Here is a 14,324-nt window from a genome sequence, read left to right as displayed (position 1 = left end):
TTACTTTTAAATTCTAAGTAAGTTTCTTCTAAACTGTTATGGCCAAGGGCAGTTGTTGCAGTCTGTGTTTCCTTCAGTTACCAGCACGCATTGATTTAAAGAAGTGAGAGTTTTGTGACTGACTGTGGCTCTTTGACCATACAGCAGAGCTCGAAGATGTTTCTGGCTAAATGAATTCAACCACAACAATGAAAGGTGAGCGCTAACTTTTGTCTGTGCTTTGAGAGTCTGTAGGTTATAATTAATTGTTGCTTTCTGTATATACTGTGATTTCACAATGGCTGCAAAGCAAGCATTTCCTTTCAGCAGGCAATGCCAACGCGCAACCCATAGCTTGCTTTCCTCTGGAGTGGGAAGGAGGGCAAAGCTGGGTACCCAACATACATAGGAATAGGCAGAAGGGCTAACCTTTTCTGAAATCAGTACCAACCCATCAATCCCCCTGCACCCTCCTTCTTTTTTTTCTTTTTGCCTTTGCCAGCAAGAGGTCAGCTAATCCTGTCTCACAAACAATTGGGAGCAGGACTTAGCGCAGTACAAGAAAGCCCTGTGTGAGTTAGACCCTAATCAGCTGCCTGTTACAGGGTCCGGCATGCTGTTTCTAGGAGATGCACAGCTGAAAGACATGCTTGTCTGCAGTGAGACCAGCCCAACTGTCTGTAAAGGTTTTTGCTATATTTATGTATGAAGTATAGTACATAAAAAGGAATTGTTTGACCTAAACTACTTTGGGAAAGGTCTTGCCGTGTATAAGCCTGATCATGCCTTCACATTTTTGGCTGGCTTACTTTATTCTTGAGTGTTTGAGGAATGATTGATTGTTCTGGAAGCAAACTAAAAAGATAGATTGGAAGTTGTGAGCTCTCCAGGTCTAAAGAGCATTATGAGAGTAGGCATGTTTTAAGAGTACACATTGGAGTGCTTTAGCAGCTAAGTACAGGCAGCTGCTCTTTGGACAACTTTGTTTTCATAGTTCACACAGCTCTCATGTAGGAGAGGCTGATTTATATGCCGTCTCCACACGTGTTTCCATACATGTGGTCAGAAGGGGGAGAAAGAACCTGCCTAATGCAGTAAAGATGCTAGCTTAATTCACTGAAGAAGACTGTAATTCAAGCAAGTGTTTATCCCAAGAGAATATAATTCAGGAAAAACACAAATGTATCTTAAACAATGGCTGCAATCTACAAACTTTGAGAAATTAAACTGCTGCCTTCCCTCATTTTTTTACAGGTGTGTTTGCATCCTCTTGGCTGGTTTGTGTACCACATAAATAATGAACAGATTAGTCTAATTCAAATGGTGACTACAGTGCTGTTTTGATTCAGTTAGTCACAAAAGCATAAAACTTTTCAGCACACGTTTTTTGGCAAGGTAATCATCAGTTTTTACTTCCAAAGTACTGTCATGATCTATTGCACTTTCTGGTACATGACGAAGTCCAGTGACCAACTGGAATCTAAGGGGGTCTACATGAAGTTTGTATGTCTGTCTTACTATTCTACACAGTGACCTGTTGGTTACCCTGTAACTGAATGACCAAATAGCTCACAAAACCAATTATTATAGGAATAGCTTTATTATCTTTAAACAATCTCATTATATTACAATTTATCCACCAATATGCAAAATTAGAAGTATTAAACTATTTCCATAAAATATTCAGGAATGAAGCATGTGTGTATATACATACACCTTTTTAAAATAGAGTTATTTAAACAATGACTAAGTTATTAAATCACTGAATGAAATGTTGATAATGGATGGGCTTGTTTCACAGTCAGAAAAGGACAATGCAGATCCCAGGCTTCTGTATTTTCAGTACACAAGAGACACGGCTTTTAGAAATACCTTTTAACAAAACAGAACTCACGAGAAAAACATTGCAGTTACTACATTCTTATTTACTGTGCATTTGGTCATATCAAGTATGCATAGAAGTTATTAACTATAAAGCATATGTATCTGCTCCAAACGATGATCAGATTTTATTCCAGTTCTTGTCTCCAATGCCGGCCATGTTCAGGAATCCCCAGACAAAATTCATGTCTGTAAGTACATAGAAAAGGGGAAAAAAGTAACTCGCATAGTTGAAAACCAAGTAAACTTTTGTTTTTTGAAATAAAACTGCCATAGTCAGATTTGGTTTATAGAGTAATCTAACTGTGCCCAGAGCCAGTGATTTCTTGTCTACTACAAACTGTAAAACATCTGAAAAGTAAGACGCTTAGAAAGCTCATTTGTCTTGATGTGTTTAGCATAATGAGTGTATTGTGGTGGCATCATTAACAATGTAATTGGTGCCTGTGGGTCCATACTCTTTGATCAACTTGGAAAAAAAAATAAATCTCACTTTGCTTAGCACAAACATGTTTGAAAGGTCATGTTTCTAAATAGCCCTGGTTTTATCTGTTCAAAGATGATAAGCATAAAGTGAGCTGGGGCTTAACTGAGCATGTACTGTGTAGTGGTGGCAAATCAGAAGTAAGCGAGACCCAACAAGGCTATACTATACTTGGTACCTGCCCATCTATGTTACATTGAGCGTATAGATTTTTGGTAGATTTTAAGGAGACTAAGCTGCATTTCTTAAATTTTTTAACTGCGTGTTACTGGCTTCCAGCTAACAACCAGACAATGCACAGTCATATATACATTCAAAGTCCTGAAAATTTGATGGTGGATAAAATAAAGTTTCTGTATACAGACAGTTTTAAAAATAAATTAATGTTGTAGTTCATGTTTTGTTCTCCAAACCACACAAAGGCACTAGTTTACATTAAGGACTAGCGTCCTGCAAAACTTCAGTCAAATAAAGGAAGCTATTTTAAGGTTAAAGTGGTGCTAAAACCCAGCTGTCACTAGTAACTTAAACCAGCCACACTGTTTTTTTCAGATTTAGGGGGGGAAAACATTTTGCCTCAGGATGTACATGTTGGGGGGAGCGCATGTGTGTGGGGAAAGGCCTAGCCTTGAGCAAGTTTTTACAGCTGAGTTATAAACCTGGTTTATAACAGAAACTGGCAGACCCTAAAATATGATGTAGTAGGTATTGATACACATTTTGTGTGTGTGGCAAAAATGTCTGTATGCATGCAATTTTTCCTTATTCTCTGATTTTTGGTTATTGTAAAGAAAAAGGATTTTGATTGAGCTATAGTCCAAGGCTGTTCCTTTTTACTTTATTCATTTGCTAGAACACTTTCCTTCCAGCACTAGTATCTGGCTAGGGAGCAGGAATGTTGTCAAGATTAGAAGACCTATTGGGCTTAACTTTGTTATCATCTCCTACCTCTTCAAATATTACATGCATCTCTACTTGATGTAGGTTACTGCAGAGAAAGCATTACTTTCAAAACGGTAAGGTATTACTGTACTCACCACAAATAATTAATTAAAGCCTTTCCTCAAGGCTTTATTTTTCACCATGGTGAATTTGCTAATGAATACTTGGGCAAAATTTTTATCAACTACATATTGGTATGTTTTTGTTATAGTTGGAAGGTGTTCGGTAGCCACAGTTTGCAATGCTGGCACTGTAGCGGTGCTGGGAGTGAGGTGATAAGATGTCTTTGTGATGTACTCCACCAGGCGGTTGTACTGTTGTTCTGATAGTCTCTCTCTAGCTCCATCTCCCTGAAATCAGATAAGATAAAATAATCACTGAGTAATTGACAGTAACTGAACTTAGTAGTAAGGACAATAACTTCCACATTACTTTCTGTAGTTAAAAATCTTCCTCCCTGGGATCTTTCTTAACAATAGTTTAATGGATGTTTTAATCAACAGTTTTCTCCCATAGTTTAGTGCTTGGTGGCTTTGTCCTCTCCTTTGCTGTTTTGGACACTTCAGAGAAGCTCTAACTCTGCCATAGAAAATGTAAGCGGTATCTTTAGAGACTTCAGGGATGGACACCTTGGTCAAGAGTAGATCTTTACAACAGATCAACTCTTTGTAGACAGGAAAACATCTGAACCCCTTTTAGAAAAATGCCAGTAGTTCTTGGCAGTGCCTATCAGATAGCAATTCTAATTAGCAAAAACATTGTCTCATGACATACAATTAAAGACAGCCCATAGCTACACCTGGGCAGTTAAGTTAAAGACTTCTTAAACTTACTTGATGTAAAATAAAGACTAGAAGCTACCTTCTATGACGGGATAAATCCATCTGTTTCTGGTAACCAAAAAGCCATTCTGGGTCAGAGGACCCACACAATTACATTTTTTTAAACAAAAGGGTTTTACTACTAAAGATGGTTTTGGCATGTCATTTCTGGAGAAGAACTAAAGGTGTCTATGCAAACTGCCTTTTCCACCACCATGAGTTGGAAGGACTCCTCTGAAGAAATCCCTTTTTACAGGCTGAAATATGTAGAGGTTCAAGGCTCTAGCAAGGCGGATGCAAGTAACCTACTTTAGTGGAAAAAATTACAGTAAAGCAAATTCTGTCAACAGAAAGGTGGCATCTACTGTATGGTTCCAACCAGATAAAGTGTTAGATGAAGAGCCATGGGCAAGCCTGGCTTTGGAAGATCAATCTGCTCTGCCCTTTTTTTGAAGAAGAAATTGAAGATAACTATGACTAGCTTGAGAAGGGAAAGCATGCAAGCAGGCATCAAGCTAGTTGCATGGTTTCAAAAAAATGTATTATTTCAGAAATACCACCATGCATGCTACAGTGGTATCGCTAGCAAAGTCATTCAGAATAGAAGTTATTTCCAATATATGACAATGAACAAAAAGGCAGAACCTATCCTAGGGCTAGGCTTTGATGCTTCCTTATTTACACTTGGAGAACCGCTGACCAGTTTCAGTTTTGGAGGGTTTAAGACGTCTTTGTTGGATGTCATGCTAAGGATTCAAAGACTGCTATCTTCTGACTGTCTTTCAGGGAGTTTTACACATGCCTCACTGGATGTGATGGTATTTTCAACCAGTGCCATTGGATTCAGTTTAACATCCACAATCAATATCTTGCCACATCTCTGGACTGCAAGGCTCATTTTATACAAACCATTGCCTATTTGAAGAAAGAATTAATATGATTGATAGACAGTGACAGATGTCACGTCCAAATCAAAATAGTCCCCTCTATTTTTTTTACTATGCCTTTGGAGATGGATTTGCTGATCAGCAAGCAGAAACACTCCTGTTTTCAATCATCACCACAAAAATGCTAAAGGAAGCAGGCTCACGAACAAGCTCAGAAGCTGAAGGTTGAAGCCTATGCCTAGAAACAGCAGAAATGATGAAACGGGCAGAGGAGAGTGTGGTTTCCACGAATGACCTTGAAGTGAAGGAAAAATCAGAAGGCAGACTGCTGCAGCAGACTCACTGCTAACAGTGGAGAATGGTGTCTGAACCACATCTTCAGTCTGGTGGCACCCAAAAAGTATCTCAGCAGTCAGTCTGTTTTACCAGTTGAAAGGAGAGAAATACACTAAAGTACCACTGCCTATGTAAACTAGATTTTAAGTTATGGGGTAAATCTTGCATGTAGGTGGCTCCACATTTTTTCCTGGTTTCTACTTCAAGGGAGGTAAGCCCAGGGGAAGCTGGGTTACAGTTCTGCCTCCACACTGACCAAAAGACCCAAGTTATCAAAGGAGATGGAAAGGGTGCTGGCATCCCACTCGCCTACTCTTGTGAACCGTTCTTCATTCAGCTCCAGGCTAAATCACACAGGTACAGCATAATTACTCAGGAGGAAATATTAACTCCACTTGGATGGTCTTCCAAAGTAACTGGGACCCTACTTGCTTCCAGATTACTTCATCTGCAACCGTCTGCTTCTCCAGCCAGTTTCAGTTTAGCTTATATTGTCAGGACAACAACAGAATGTTGGAATTGCTGTTAGTCTACATTTTTTCCTAAATGGGACCTAACATTGTCACTAAGTGCCTTAACCCACTACTTTGAACAACTATAATGTTAACAGCCAGACCATTCAATGAATCAAAACTTAGTCAAGGGCTGCTTAATGCACCTGCTAGAGGAATCTTAAAGATATCGTGTCCTTTCATGCTAGAAGGCTGTACTTTTGGATTAAGAACTCCAGAATTTTTCTAAAGTTCCTCCCATTACAGCTTATAAAGAAGCAGCCTTCAGCAATCCTAACTCTATGGTGGCTACAGCACCTTTGTTGTGCAGTCTAGATATGTGTGTAGCACTGATGGGCTCCTTTGTGCACACTGACTAAGGAGATCCGGTTCTCTAGGGTTTTCTTCACTGCTTTGAAAAATCCAGAGACTGGTTTTCAGCTCCAGAGATGATAACATATAGCACTATCAAGAAAACCTGCTGCAGATCATTACAAAGAAATTCTGGAATATCTGAAATTCCAGGACCCTTCAACTTTTTTGCTGTCATCTTGATGTTATGAGCTATACCAGGAGCAGCTGGAAGAGCAGGCCTTTTGAGTTTGATGTCTGTCTGGAAGCAAGCACTGTCTCAATTACTTTGGAAGACAATCCAAGTACAATTAATCCTTCCTTTTCAATAACGATGTTGTCAGTGTCAGTTTGCAGGAATCCATCCAGGGTATTCCTAGTCAGGTGGATTAAGTTATATACTGTGGAGGTGAACAAGCCATCAGGCAAACCTATTGCTGAAGGAGTCAAAATATGCTTTATAACATCTCTGGTGATTACAGCTGTAGAATAACTCATGTTTTGTTTCCTAATAGTTCCAAGAAGCGGAGGAGAGGGAAGGGGAGAAACTGTTTTAGGCAGAGCCAAACCAAAACTTTTGGCAATTATTTTTGTGAGCAATAAGACAAAAAAGTGGATTTTTATAAAATTGAAATGAAATGTTTCAATTTGTTGTATTATTTCTAAGATCTCTGACTAAATTTATCAGAAAAATAGACATAATTTATGTTTAGTAACATTACCCCTATTTTGCTAAGCTCACCGTAATATTTTGGTTGACCTGACCGGGCATTTTCCGACTAAAAATTCTGGCCATCTTTACTAATGTCATCACATACAGACGTGTCTGCACTTCAGTTGAGGACATCTTCAGTGCAACAAGATGGCCTACCATTAATAACTTAGGAGTCATGTCTGTGTAGGTGTAGGTCTGCAGCTCTGAGGCTGCTCACCTGCAAGTCACAGCTTGCTGCTCCTAAGGTTCCTTTTCCTAATTACATTCAAAGAGTTTTTAGAAACTCTTGTCAGGGAGTTGAAGGGGTGGCCCTGGCTCCCACCAGCACCAGTGCTGCACACAACACCCCAAGCACCACAGAACTGTCATGGTCAGCTGCAGGAAGGAAATTACTAGGTATGAAATTACTCTAGGTAATTATGAAAACTTTACGGAATCTTTTGGAATCTTTTATTGTGTAGTTGCCTCAGCATAAAAAAAAAAAATTAAGCTTTCTTATTCTTGTCTGCCTTACTTTCAACTGCTCCTCCTTACAGCACGTTTCTTTAAATTTTTACACAAATGTCAGCACCAGCATCTGCATTCTGAAGGAATAATTTGCCAGGTCTGTTTTGTACAGCATCACTCAGCTTTTCCTGTCTTGCAGTCACTGACTTTGCTCCATCTGGGCCACAGGCACTCTTCACCACTTTTATCATGCCATACATTTTCTCTGCATTCTCAGGAGCCTGTGTCAGCAAAAGAGATTGTGTACTGAGGCTGGGTGGCTCAAGGCTTGCAGCTGCTGGCATTGCTAGGAGTCGGGCTCCCATATTTCTATCCAGAACTTCAGAAAAAAACACGTATTTGGTCCACTACCTCCAAAGCAGGTCACATTCACTGCGTGTACAAAACGCACGTGTATGTGGGGATGCTGGACTCTGTACATGCCATGTAGGGTTGCGCTCTGCATGTACAGGAGCCGCTTGCCCAGAAGTCCTATACGTTCCCAGCTGCAGCAGCTGTGGGGACTAGAATTAGGCTCCCTGTCTCTTGTCTTCCCTACTCCCAGACAGGCATTCCCTCTGCCTCATCAAGCAACCTTTGGGCAAGCAGCCCTTCCCCCAGAGCAGCAGCCTACTCCTCACCCCTTGGATAACCAGATACAAAACCAAGAGCCGTCACACTACAGCCTTATAGAAAAAGACCCGGGCTGGTGCTAAAGTTAGGGTTAGGATGGGTTGAGTGCATCAAATGCCTTAGGGAGAACAAATTATCTTCTTCTTCCCTCCAGGACAGTAGCTCTGGACTGAGCAGGATACTCTGGATTCAGTCTGATGCATGCCTCCAGCAACTGCTCAGCACTCAGGGATAAAAAAGCTGAGCTTTGCCCACTTGCATCAAAATTTAAGTAATGCCTCATGTAGCTCTGTGGTGAGAGAAGGCAACTTCAGTCAACAGCACTCTGTGAGACTGAGGTTAGTGGAAAGACAATAAATGTAAATAGAGAATTCAGCCCTAAAAAAAGCTTTCACAAAAAAATCCAAGCACTGTCATGTCACAGATGAAGTCCTTGCTGTGCTGGAATCGATGGCAAAACTCTTCAGTGACTTCAGCAAAGTTATGATTTTACTGAAGGTGCTGAAGCCTCCCCTGATTTTTGGCACAACTCTTACTTCATGGGGCTTTACATGTTCTTTTCTTCTATTTGAAACAGATAAGTTTCTGGTATAGCAGTCTTTGAACTACCTGACACACTTTTATAAAAACAACTGGGACATGCGTGTTTGTTTTTGAAATGATCTCTCATATGATTCCACTTGAGAATTTAATACAATAAACATTGTTTCCCGAAAGTGTAAAAATATAACATTCTTCTACCATTAAAAGAAGATAATTAATCCAAAACCTCAGTATTCAAATGGCTTAGGGATCTTTCAATATGAAGATGAAGGATTTATGCTCTTACTGGCAAACACTTGGTGCATCCAATCTCAGCACAAGAACTGATCCATTTTAAAGTTAGCATTTGCAGAAGGAAGATCTAAGGAAGTGAATACAGCTAGCAGCCAAGCAAGACCACTGCGTTGGAAGTAGCAAGATAAGAAACATGCTGATAAGAGCATGCATCAGCACCACTGAACTGCTAAAACAGAATTCACAGAAGAATAAAAGGAACTGTTCTCGCTGTGACTTTGTAAGCACAGGCAGCAATGCTGACTTGCCAAACAGTAAACACCTCATGCACATGTAGCCATGAGAATCTCTTCAGAAAAGAGGTGGTGTTTACTAAGAACCGAGACTTCCTCTAGTTTTTCCCTCAGAAAATTGCTGTCACAGATATGAAATGTCACGATCAATAAGAGGACAGAAGGGAGGAGACGCATCCCTTTCATTCAAAGGCCAACACAGTCAGCTATGAGGTGCATGAAAAACAGCAGGTCTCCTGGTTTGGCACTTAGACCTCTGGCCTCCCCACCCAAAGGTGAGAATGCCTGTTGCCAAAAGCATCATCATCAGTGTAACTTTATCTTTGAATGAAAATCGGTATTCAAGTCTTTACCTCCAAATCAGAGGGCAGTCTCTGTTGTTTTAGCTGCACCTTCAGCAGGTCTTTTTGCCGATCATCTTCCAGACAATCGATTTCAGTCACAGGGAACGCCTGCTGCTGCGTGTCTTCACTGATGCTGACCACAAAGAGCACCTCTGAGGTGAGCAGCAAGCAGCCTTCATGCTGCTGGCCTGATCCACTCACAATCATGACATCTAAGGCCATATGGACCTCTGGCCTTCCTAGAGATTGCAGCATTTTCCTGCGTTATCAAGGGGGAAAGAAAAAAAAACCCCACCAAACCAAAAGAAGTAGTCAGTGTTATGCATTGGATCCTCCAGGACTTCTTTTGTAAAACAGTAATGTTTTTACTTAAGCCTGTAGCTATCACCTACAAATATAAAATAAGCCAGGGAGTATATTCCAAATCTCCACTACTGAAAGATGTAAGACTTAAGATTTAGAGAATAAATGTAAAACTGTTACTTATCAAAACTCCTTAATCATTCACTGCAAGATTGGCCTAATAACTGTGCTAGGTCAGCCTATTTCCCATCCTAATAGAAAAATTACCCTGAGAAGTGGCTTACAAATTTGGTGCAGAAAATAAAGCTATCTTCACTAACAGCTGTTTCTGGAGATGTGCAGTATTTTTCTTGGGCTCGGTGCAATGATAAATAAGTAAGAACTCACTGAATGCCATTAAATAAAGATCAGCTCTGTAGTTCCAAAGCTGGAAGGAGATCAGCAGCCCATCATTTGCAGACTGGGTTTCTATGCACTACCTTTGTGTTTAATGTTCCTAAACAAACTGCCGTAACTCAGCCTTTCCTAGGGAAGCAGCCGTTAACTTGACCGCAGGCCAGAACCTATTAATAAACAATGTGGATGTAAAAATGAGCAAGTGTCTAAATAATTTTACCAGACATATTTGACGTGGCTATTTGGAGCCTGCTCAACATGTTGATCATTTGGATGAGAGCGCTGCTTGGGAAGCTGAGAAAGTCCAGCTCCATGCAAAATACCTGTGGTAAGAGAATTTAAGTTTTTTAGTAGTTGTTTTCTACAAAACAGTTACATGCTGCAGTGATGTCATCTGTTTAGAGCAGTTCATAAAACAGTGCAGATCCAAAATGATGTCACATCTTTGGAAGCTGTAGTCAAGATAATTCATTAAATATTACAATGCAAGAGTTGTGCACTTAACCCCAGTGATCTTGCATTAGCAAGAAACAAAAAAACCCCACTGCGTGTTCTAAAAATCAGCCATACACTTGCAATCAAGAGAAACATAATGCTCCTGAGAGCCATCATTTCAGAGTAGGATCGGACACATCACTTAGGATTTATGTAGAAAAAATCGAGACCATTGTTAACTTTCTTGCTTAATATTAAAATACTTCCATGTACGTGTCACAATCGGTACAAATTAGAAGGCAAGTTTTCCTAGATACTGTATTCAAACGTTCAGTTACTTAATCCAGCTGTTAAACACAGATCCATATACATTTATGAGATCTCCCGGGGCATCTGGTTTATTGTGAATTCTTCTGAGTGCCAGCACAGAATGGAGACTACAAGAAGCAGTTAAACAGGTTTCTAAATAGACTATCCAAAGCTGAAGATGATACAGTATGTATGCTTTCAGATGGCTTGTAAACCTTTAAAGATGAGGTACGGTCACCAGAAAGAATGTGTGGGTTGCAAAAAAATTCACAGTTTAAGTAGTTTAAAAAATTCTTACAAGACAGGAAGTAGGTTACGCAGCAAGCACTAGTGTTATACGGTTTAGTGCAAAGTTACTCTTTAAATAAACAAAGAAATTGTCTTTTGTCTAATTAAGCATTCCATTGAAGCAAAAGGCATTTTTGCATAAGGGTGTCAATAACTTAGATTCCTTTTTACACAATGGATAATAATTTAAACAAAACATCAGCGCTGAAAAAAAACCTTTAATTTTTAGCACACATGTTGATGGTAATACTTAAAAGCAGCATCCCAGTTGTAACAGTTGGCTTACCGAGGTTCTCAGCATTATGTGAGTGAAAATGTTATTTACAGATGGAGAAAGAGAGAACATGTGTTTATTTCTGTGTGGTCCCCCACCCCTCGGTCCCCCCCAAGAGGCATGGTCCCACTTCCAATCCAGTTGCGGGTAAGAGTTACTTGAACTCTTGTGTGTTTTCCTCTCACGCACTGTCAGCTATTATTGATACAATTTTTATGTTTTTTCCTGGCTAACTCTTTTTGTCACATGCTCATGGAAAACATGATGTCTTCTATGCCATATCTGCAATGAAGTGACCCTCTACTGCTACAAGTTTCTTGATAAAGACTGCAGCGGAATTAAATCTAGAAAGAATAATGCCATGGGCAGCAAAAACAACACACAGGCAGCCAACAACAGACAAAAGTTTCTGATTTTACCGATACTGGTTTTACACCTACAGGATGCATAATTCAGGAGAAGAGTTATTATTTACACTCATGCAAACAAGATAAAGTTATTTTGAAAGAATTGTAATAATTAAATGTTTCATTATTTCTTTAAATAGATTGCTTCAAGGAATAAGTTCTGAATGTAATGGGAAGCATGGAAACAATATCCTAAACTTAAGCCCTAGGAGAACTGCCTGTATTCTAATCAACACATCACAAAGATAAATATTGCTAGCGCTTAAAGGCTTAAATAGTCAAGATTTGTTCGGTGTAATTAGTGAAGGAAAATTATTGACACATTGTCCTTGTATCAACAGGTCTCCCTGCTTTTCTTCCCTGACTCCCCCCCTCTTTTAAATATCTGGACCAACAGCTTAGATTTATGGATACTGGAAGCAAAGAAATTAGTGTATTTTGATATTTCATTTTTATCTTTTACAGTATTTGGTCTTCCTGAAGTATTCACATCAATCTGAAAGGATTCACCACCACTGCCACTAAGTGCTCAGTCTAGCTGGAAAACCCACCTCTGGTTGTTAAAAGGTTACCCGTGTATCCAAAACCAGGACTGTCTTCTCACAGCTCTCCAGTTAAAGGGGATGCTCCCACTACATGACTCACTTCTTTCTCCCAGGAACATAACTCTCTCTTTGTGTAGCGATAGCACAACTGTTTCCTTGCCATAACAAAGCAATCTCAAAATAACACTCTAATTGGATATAGTGTTGCTCTAATACTTTTATGTCAAAAACTCTTTTGTAAGCACATATGTTTCTGTAACTAATTCTACTGTATTCCAAGAATTACTTCATGCTTTCTGCATTCTGTGTTTCTGTGGCTGTACAACGCTGATCGGTAACACAAGAGAGAAGCACAATATAATGGCTTTTAAGAAAACCAGCACAACATTTGTAACTATTCAGCGGTGGCATTTCTAAATCTTTCTCTAAGTCACACAGATACTGAGCCGAATAAGTAAGAGACAGCAGGTTGTATCTGAAGAGCATTTTAAAATTTAAATGGAGATGTCAGAAATAGAGAAACTCACCGTAACCTGTCTGGGAGACGAGCTCAGCTGCCCCTCCGATGGGCTTTGTGAAGACGCCCATGATTCCTTTCCCCACACCCGAGATGACCCCTCTGGCTTTATGCCCGGCTGAAGCTTGGGCCTCAGATACCCGCTGAAAATTCTGCATCGGCTGATCCACGATCCCAGCAATTGCACCTGAACAAACAAGAGTCCCCAGTAATTAGTGAAGATTAATATCCCAGAATAAGAGGAAATCTTACTACTGGACCTGAATGTTGCTTGGATTACAGACTGTACCCCACCCTTCTTATACAGCTATTTAACATGCGACCAATTAGCTAAACAAAACCTTAGCCTCGGTTTAAGTTGTATCTCAACTTCCCTTTTTTTTTTTTTTTTTTAAATGTATTTTACTTCTTTAAACATTCAGATCACTTAACTTGACAGTATGTTTTCATCTTTCAAATACTTTTGCTAAATGCTTTTGCTCAGTTAGTTTAATTTAGCTCATTCTGTGTAGCATTTCTGAAAATGTTGGGCTTGGAATAAAATCCACCAGTTTGAGAAGACTTGAGCTGCTATGGAAATGAGATTTTCACGTAAGCCTGAGATTGACTTCATGAGAATAAAAACTGCCTGTATTCAATAGATCATTTTTATATCCTCTTCCACTGCCAGAAATGTTCATAAGCTAATGCAACTTCTGATATATTACTAAGATTAGCAGAATTAGACTTTGAGAGTTTTTGTTACTTTTTTTGTGAAAACGATCATATTTTACTTTAATGCGCATGGGTCAAACTTTTACAAGTGACACAGTGACCTTCCCAGCTTTTAGTATCAACAGAGAACTCCGACTTAAATCTTCCTAAATGTAAACAGGTATGTGAGGTGGTACATTTCTTTGATCTTGAGTTTACTCTAGCCACTTAACCACAGACATGTCTCTAGTTATTGTAATTTTGATAGATAAGCTATTTGGAAATCACTAAGAGTACAAGGATTGGACAAAGTGACATCAGTTAGAAAACGGTCTGCCTGATCCGAGGTCCTTTGCTCAGTGAAAAGCAAGTTTGCAGGCTCCTCGTCTAGCTCTCAGTTTTCACCTTCAGCTGCAAATATCAAGATAAAACAATAATTTAAGGAGTAGGACCAAGTGTCACTTTGGTAACCAGGCATTTTTACTGCAACCCAGACATCTTTGAAGATTCTGTTTTGTATGTGGAAGCAAATCCAGGCATAATTCCACAGATTCGGACAATCACAGCCAAGGTATTTCGCCCCATGTGTTTACCAGCGTGACACGCACTAGTCAGCTAGCTGCTAACCGGTTTTCAGATGGTTTTAGTTACTGTTACTGGATAAACGCAGAAGTTGCTGACTTTGAACAACAAGAACTAATATTGTACTTGTACACTGGTATTCTGTCCAAAGAAAA

The 14,324-nt window shown here is 39.6% G+C and overlaps 1 protein-coding gene across 8 annotated transcripts in view; it reads right to left on the bottom strand.

The window, feature by feature from the left end:
• Positions 1-1,574: 1,574 nt before the first annotated feature.
• VPS13B (vacuolar protein sorting 13 homolog B) overlaps positions 1,575-14,324 on the bottom strand; it is a 485,377-nt gene continuing 472,627 nt past the window's right edge. For all 8 annotated transcript variants that reach the window (XM_049818749.1, XM_049818740.1, XM_049818775.1 and 5 more), the window contains 5 exons: positions 12,905-13,081; positions 10,340-10,442; positions 9,430-9,679; positions 3,382-3,636; positions 1,575-2,049 (listed from right to left, as the gene is read on the bottom strand). In XM_049818749.1, coding sequence (XP_049674706.1) covers positions 3,391-3,636; positions 9,430-9,679; positions 10,340-10,442; positions 12,905-13,081 — 776 coding nt within the window. In that variant the 3' untranslated portion in view covers positions 1,575-2,049; positions 3,382-3,390. The remainder of the gene's footprint in view (positions 2,050-3,381; positions 3,637-9,429; positions 9,680-10,339; positions 10,443-12,904; positions 13,082-14,324) is intronic.

The sequence above is a fragment of the Accipiter gentilis genome, chromosome 2, assembly GCF_929443795.1.
Source record: "Accipiter gentilis chromosome 2, bAccGen1.1, whole genome shotgun sequence".
Taxonomy (NCBI): domain Eukaryota; kingdom Metazoa; phylum Chordata; class Aves; order Accipitriformes; family Accipitridae; genus Astur; species Astur gentilis.
This window is presented reverse-complemented; position numbering and strand designations above follow the sequence as displayed.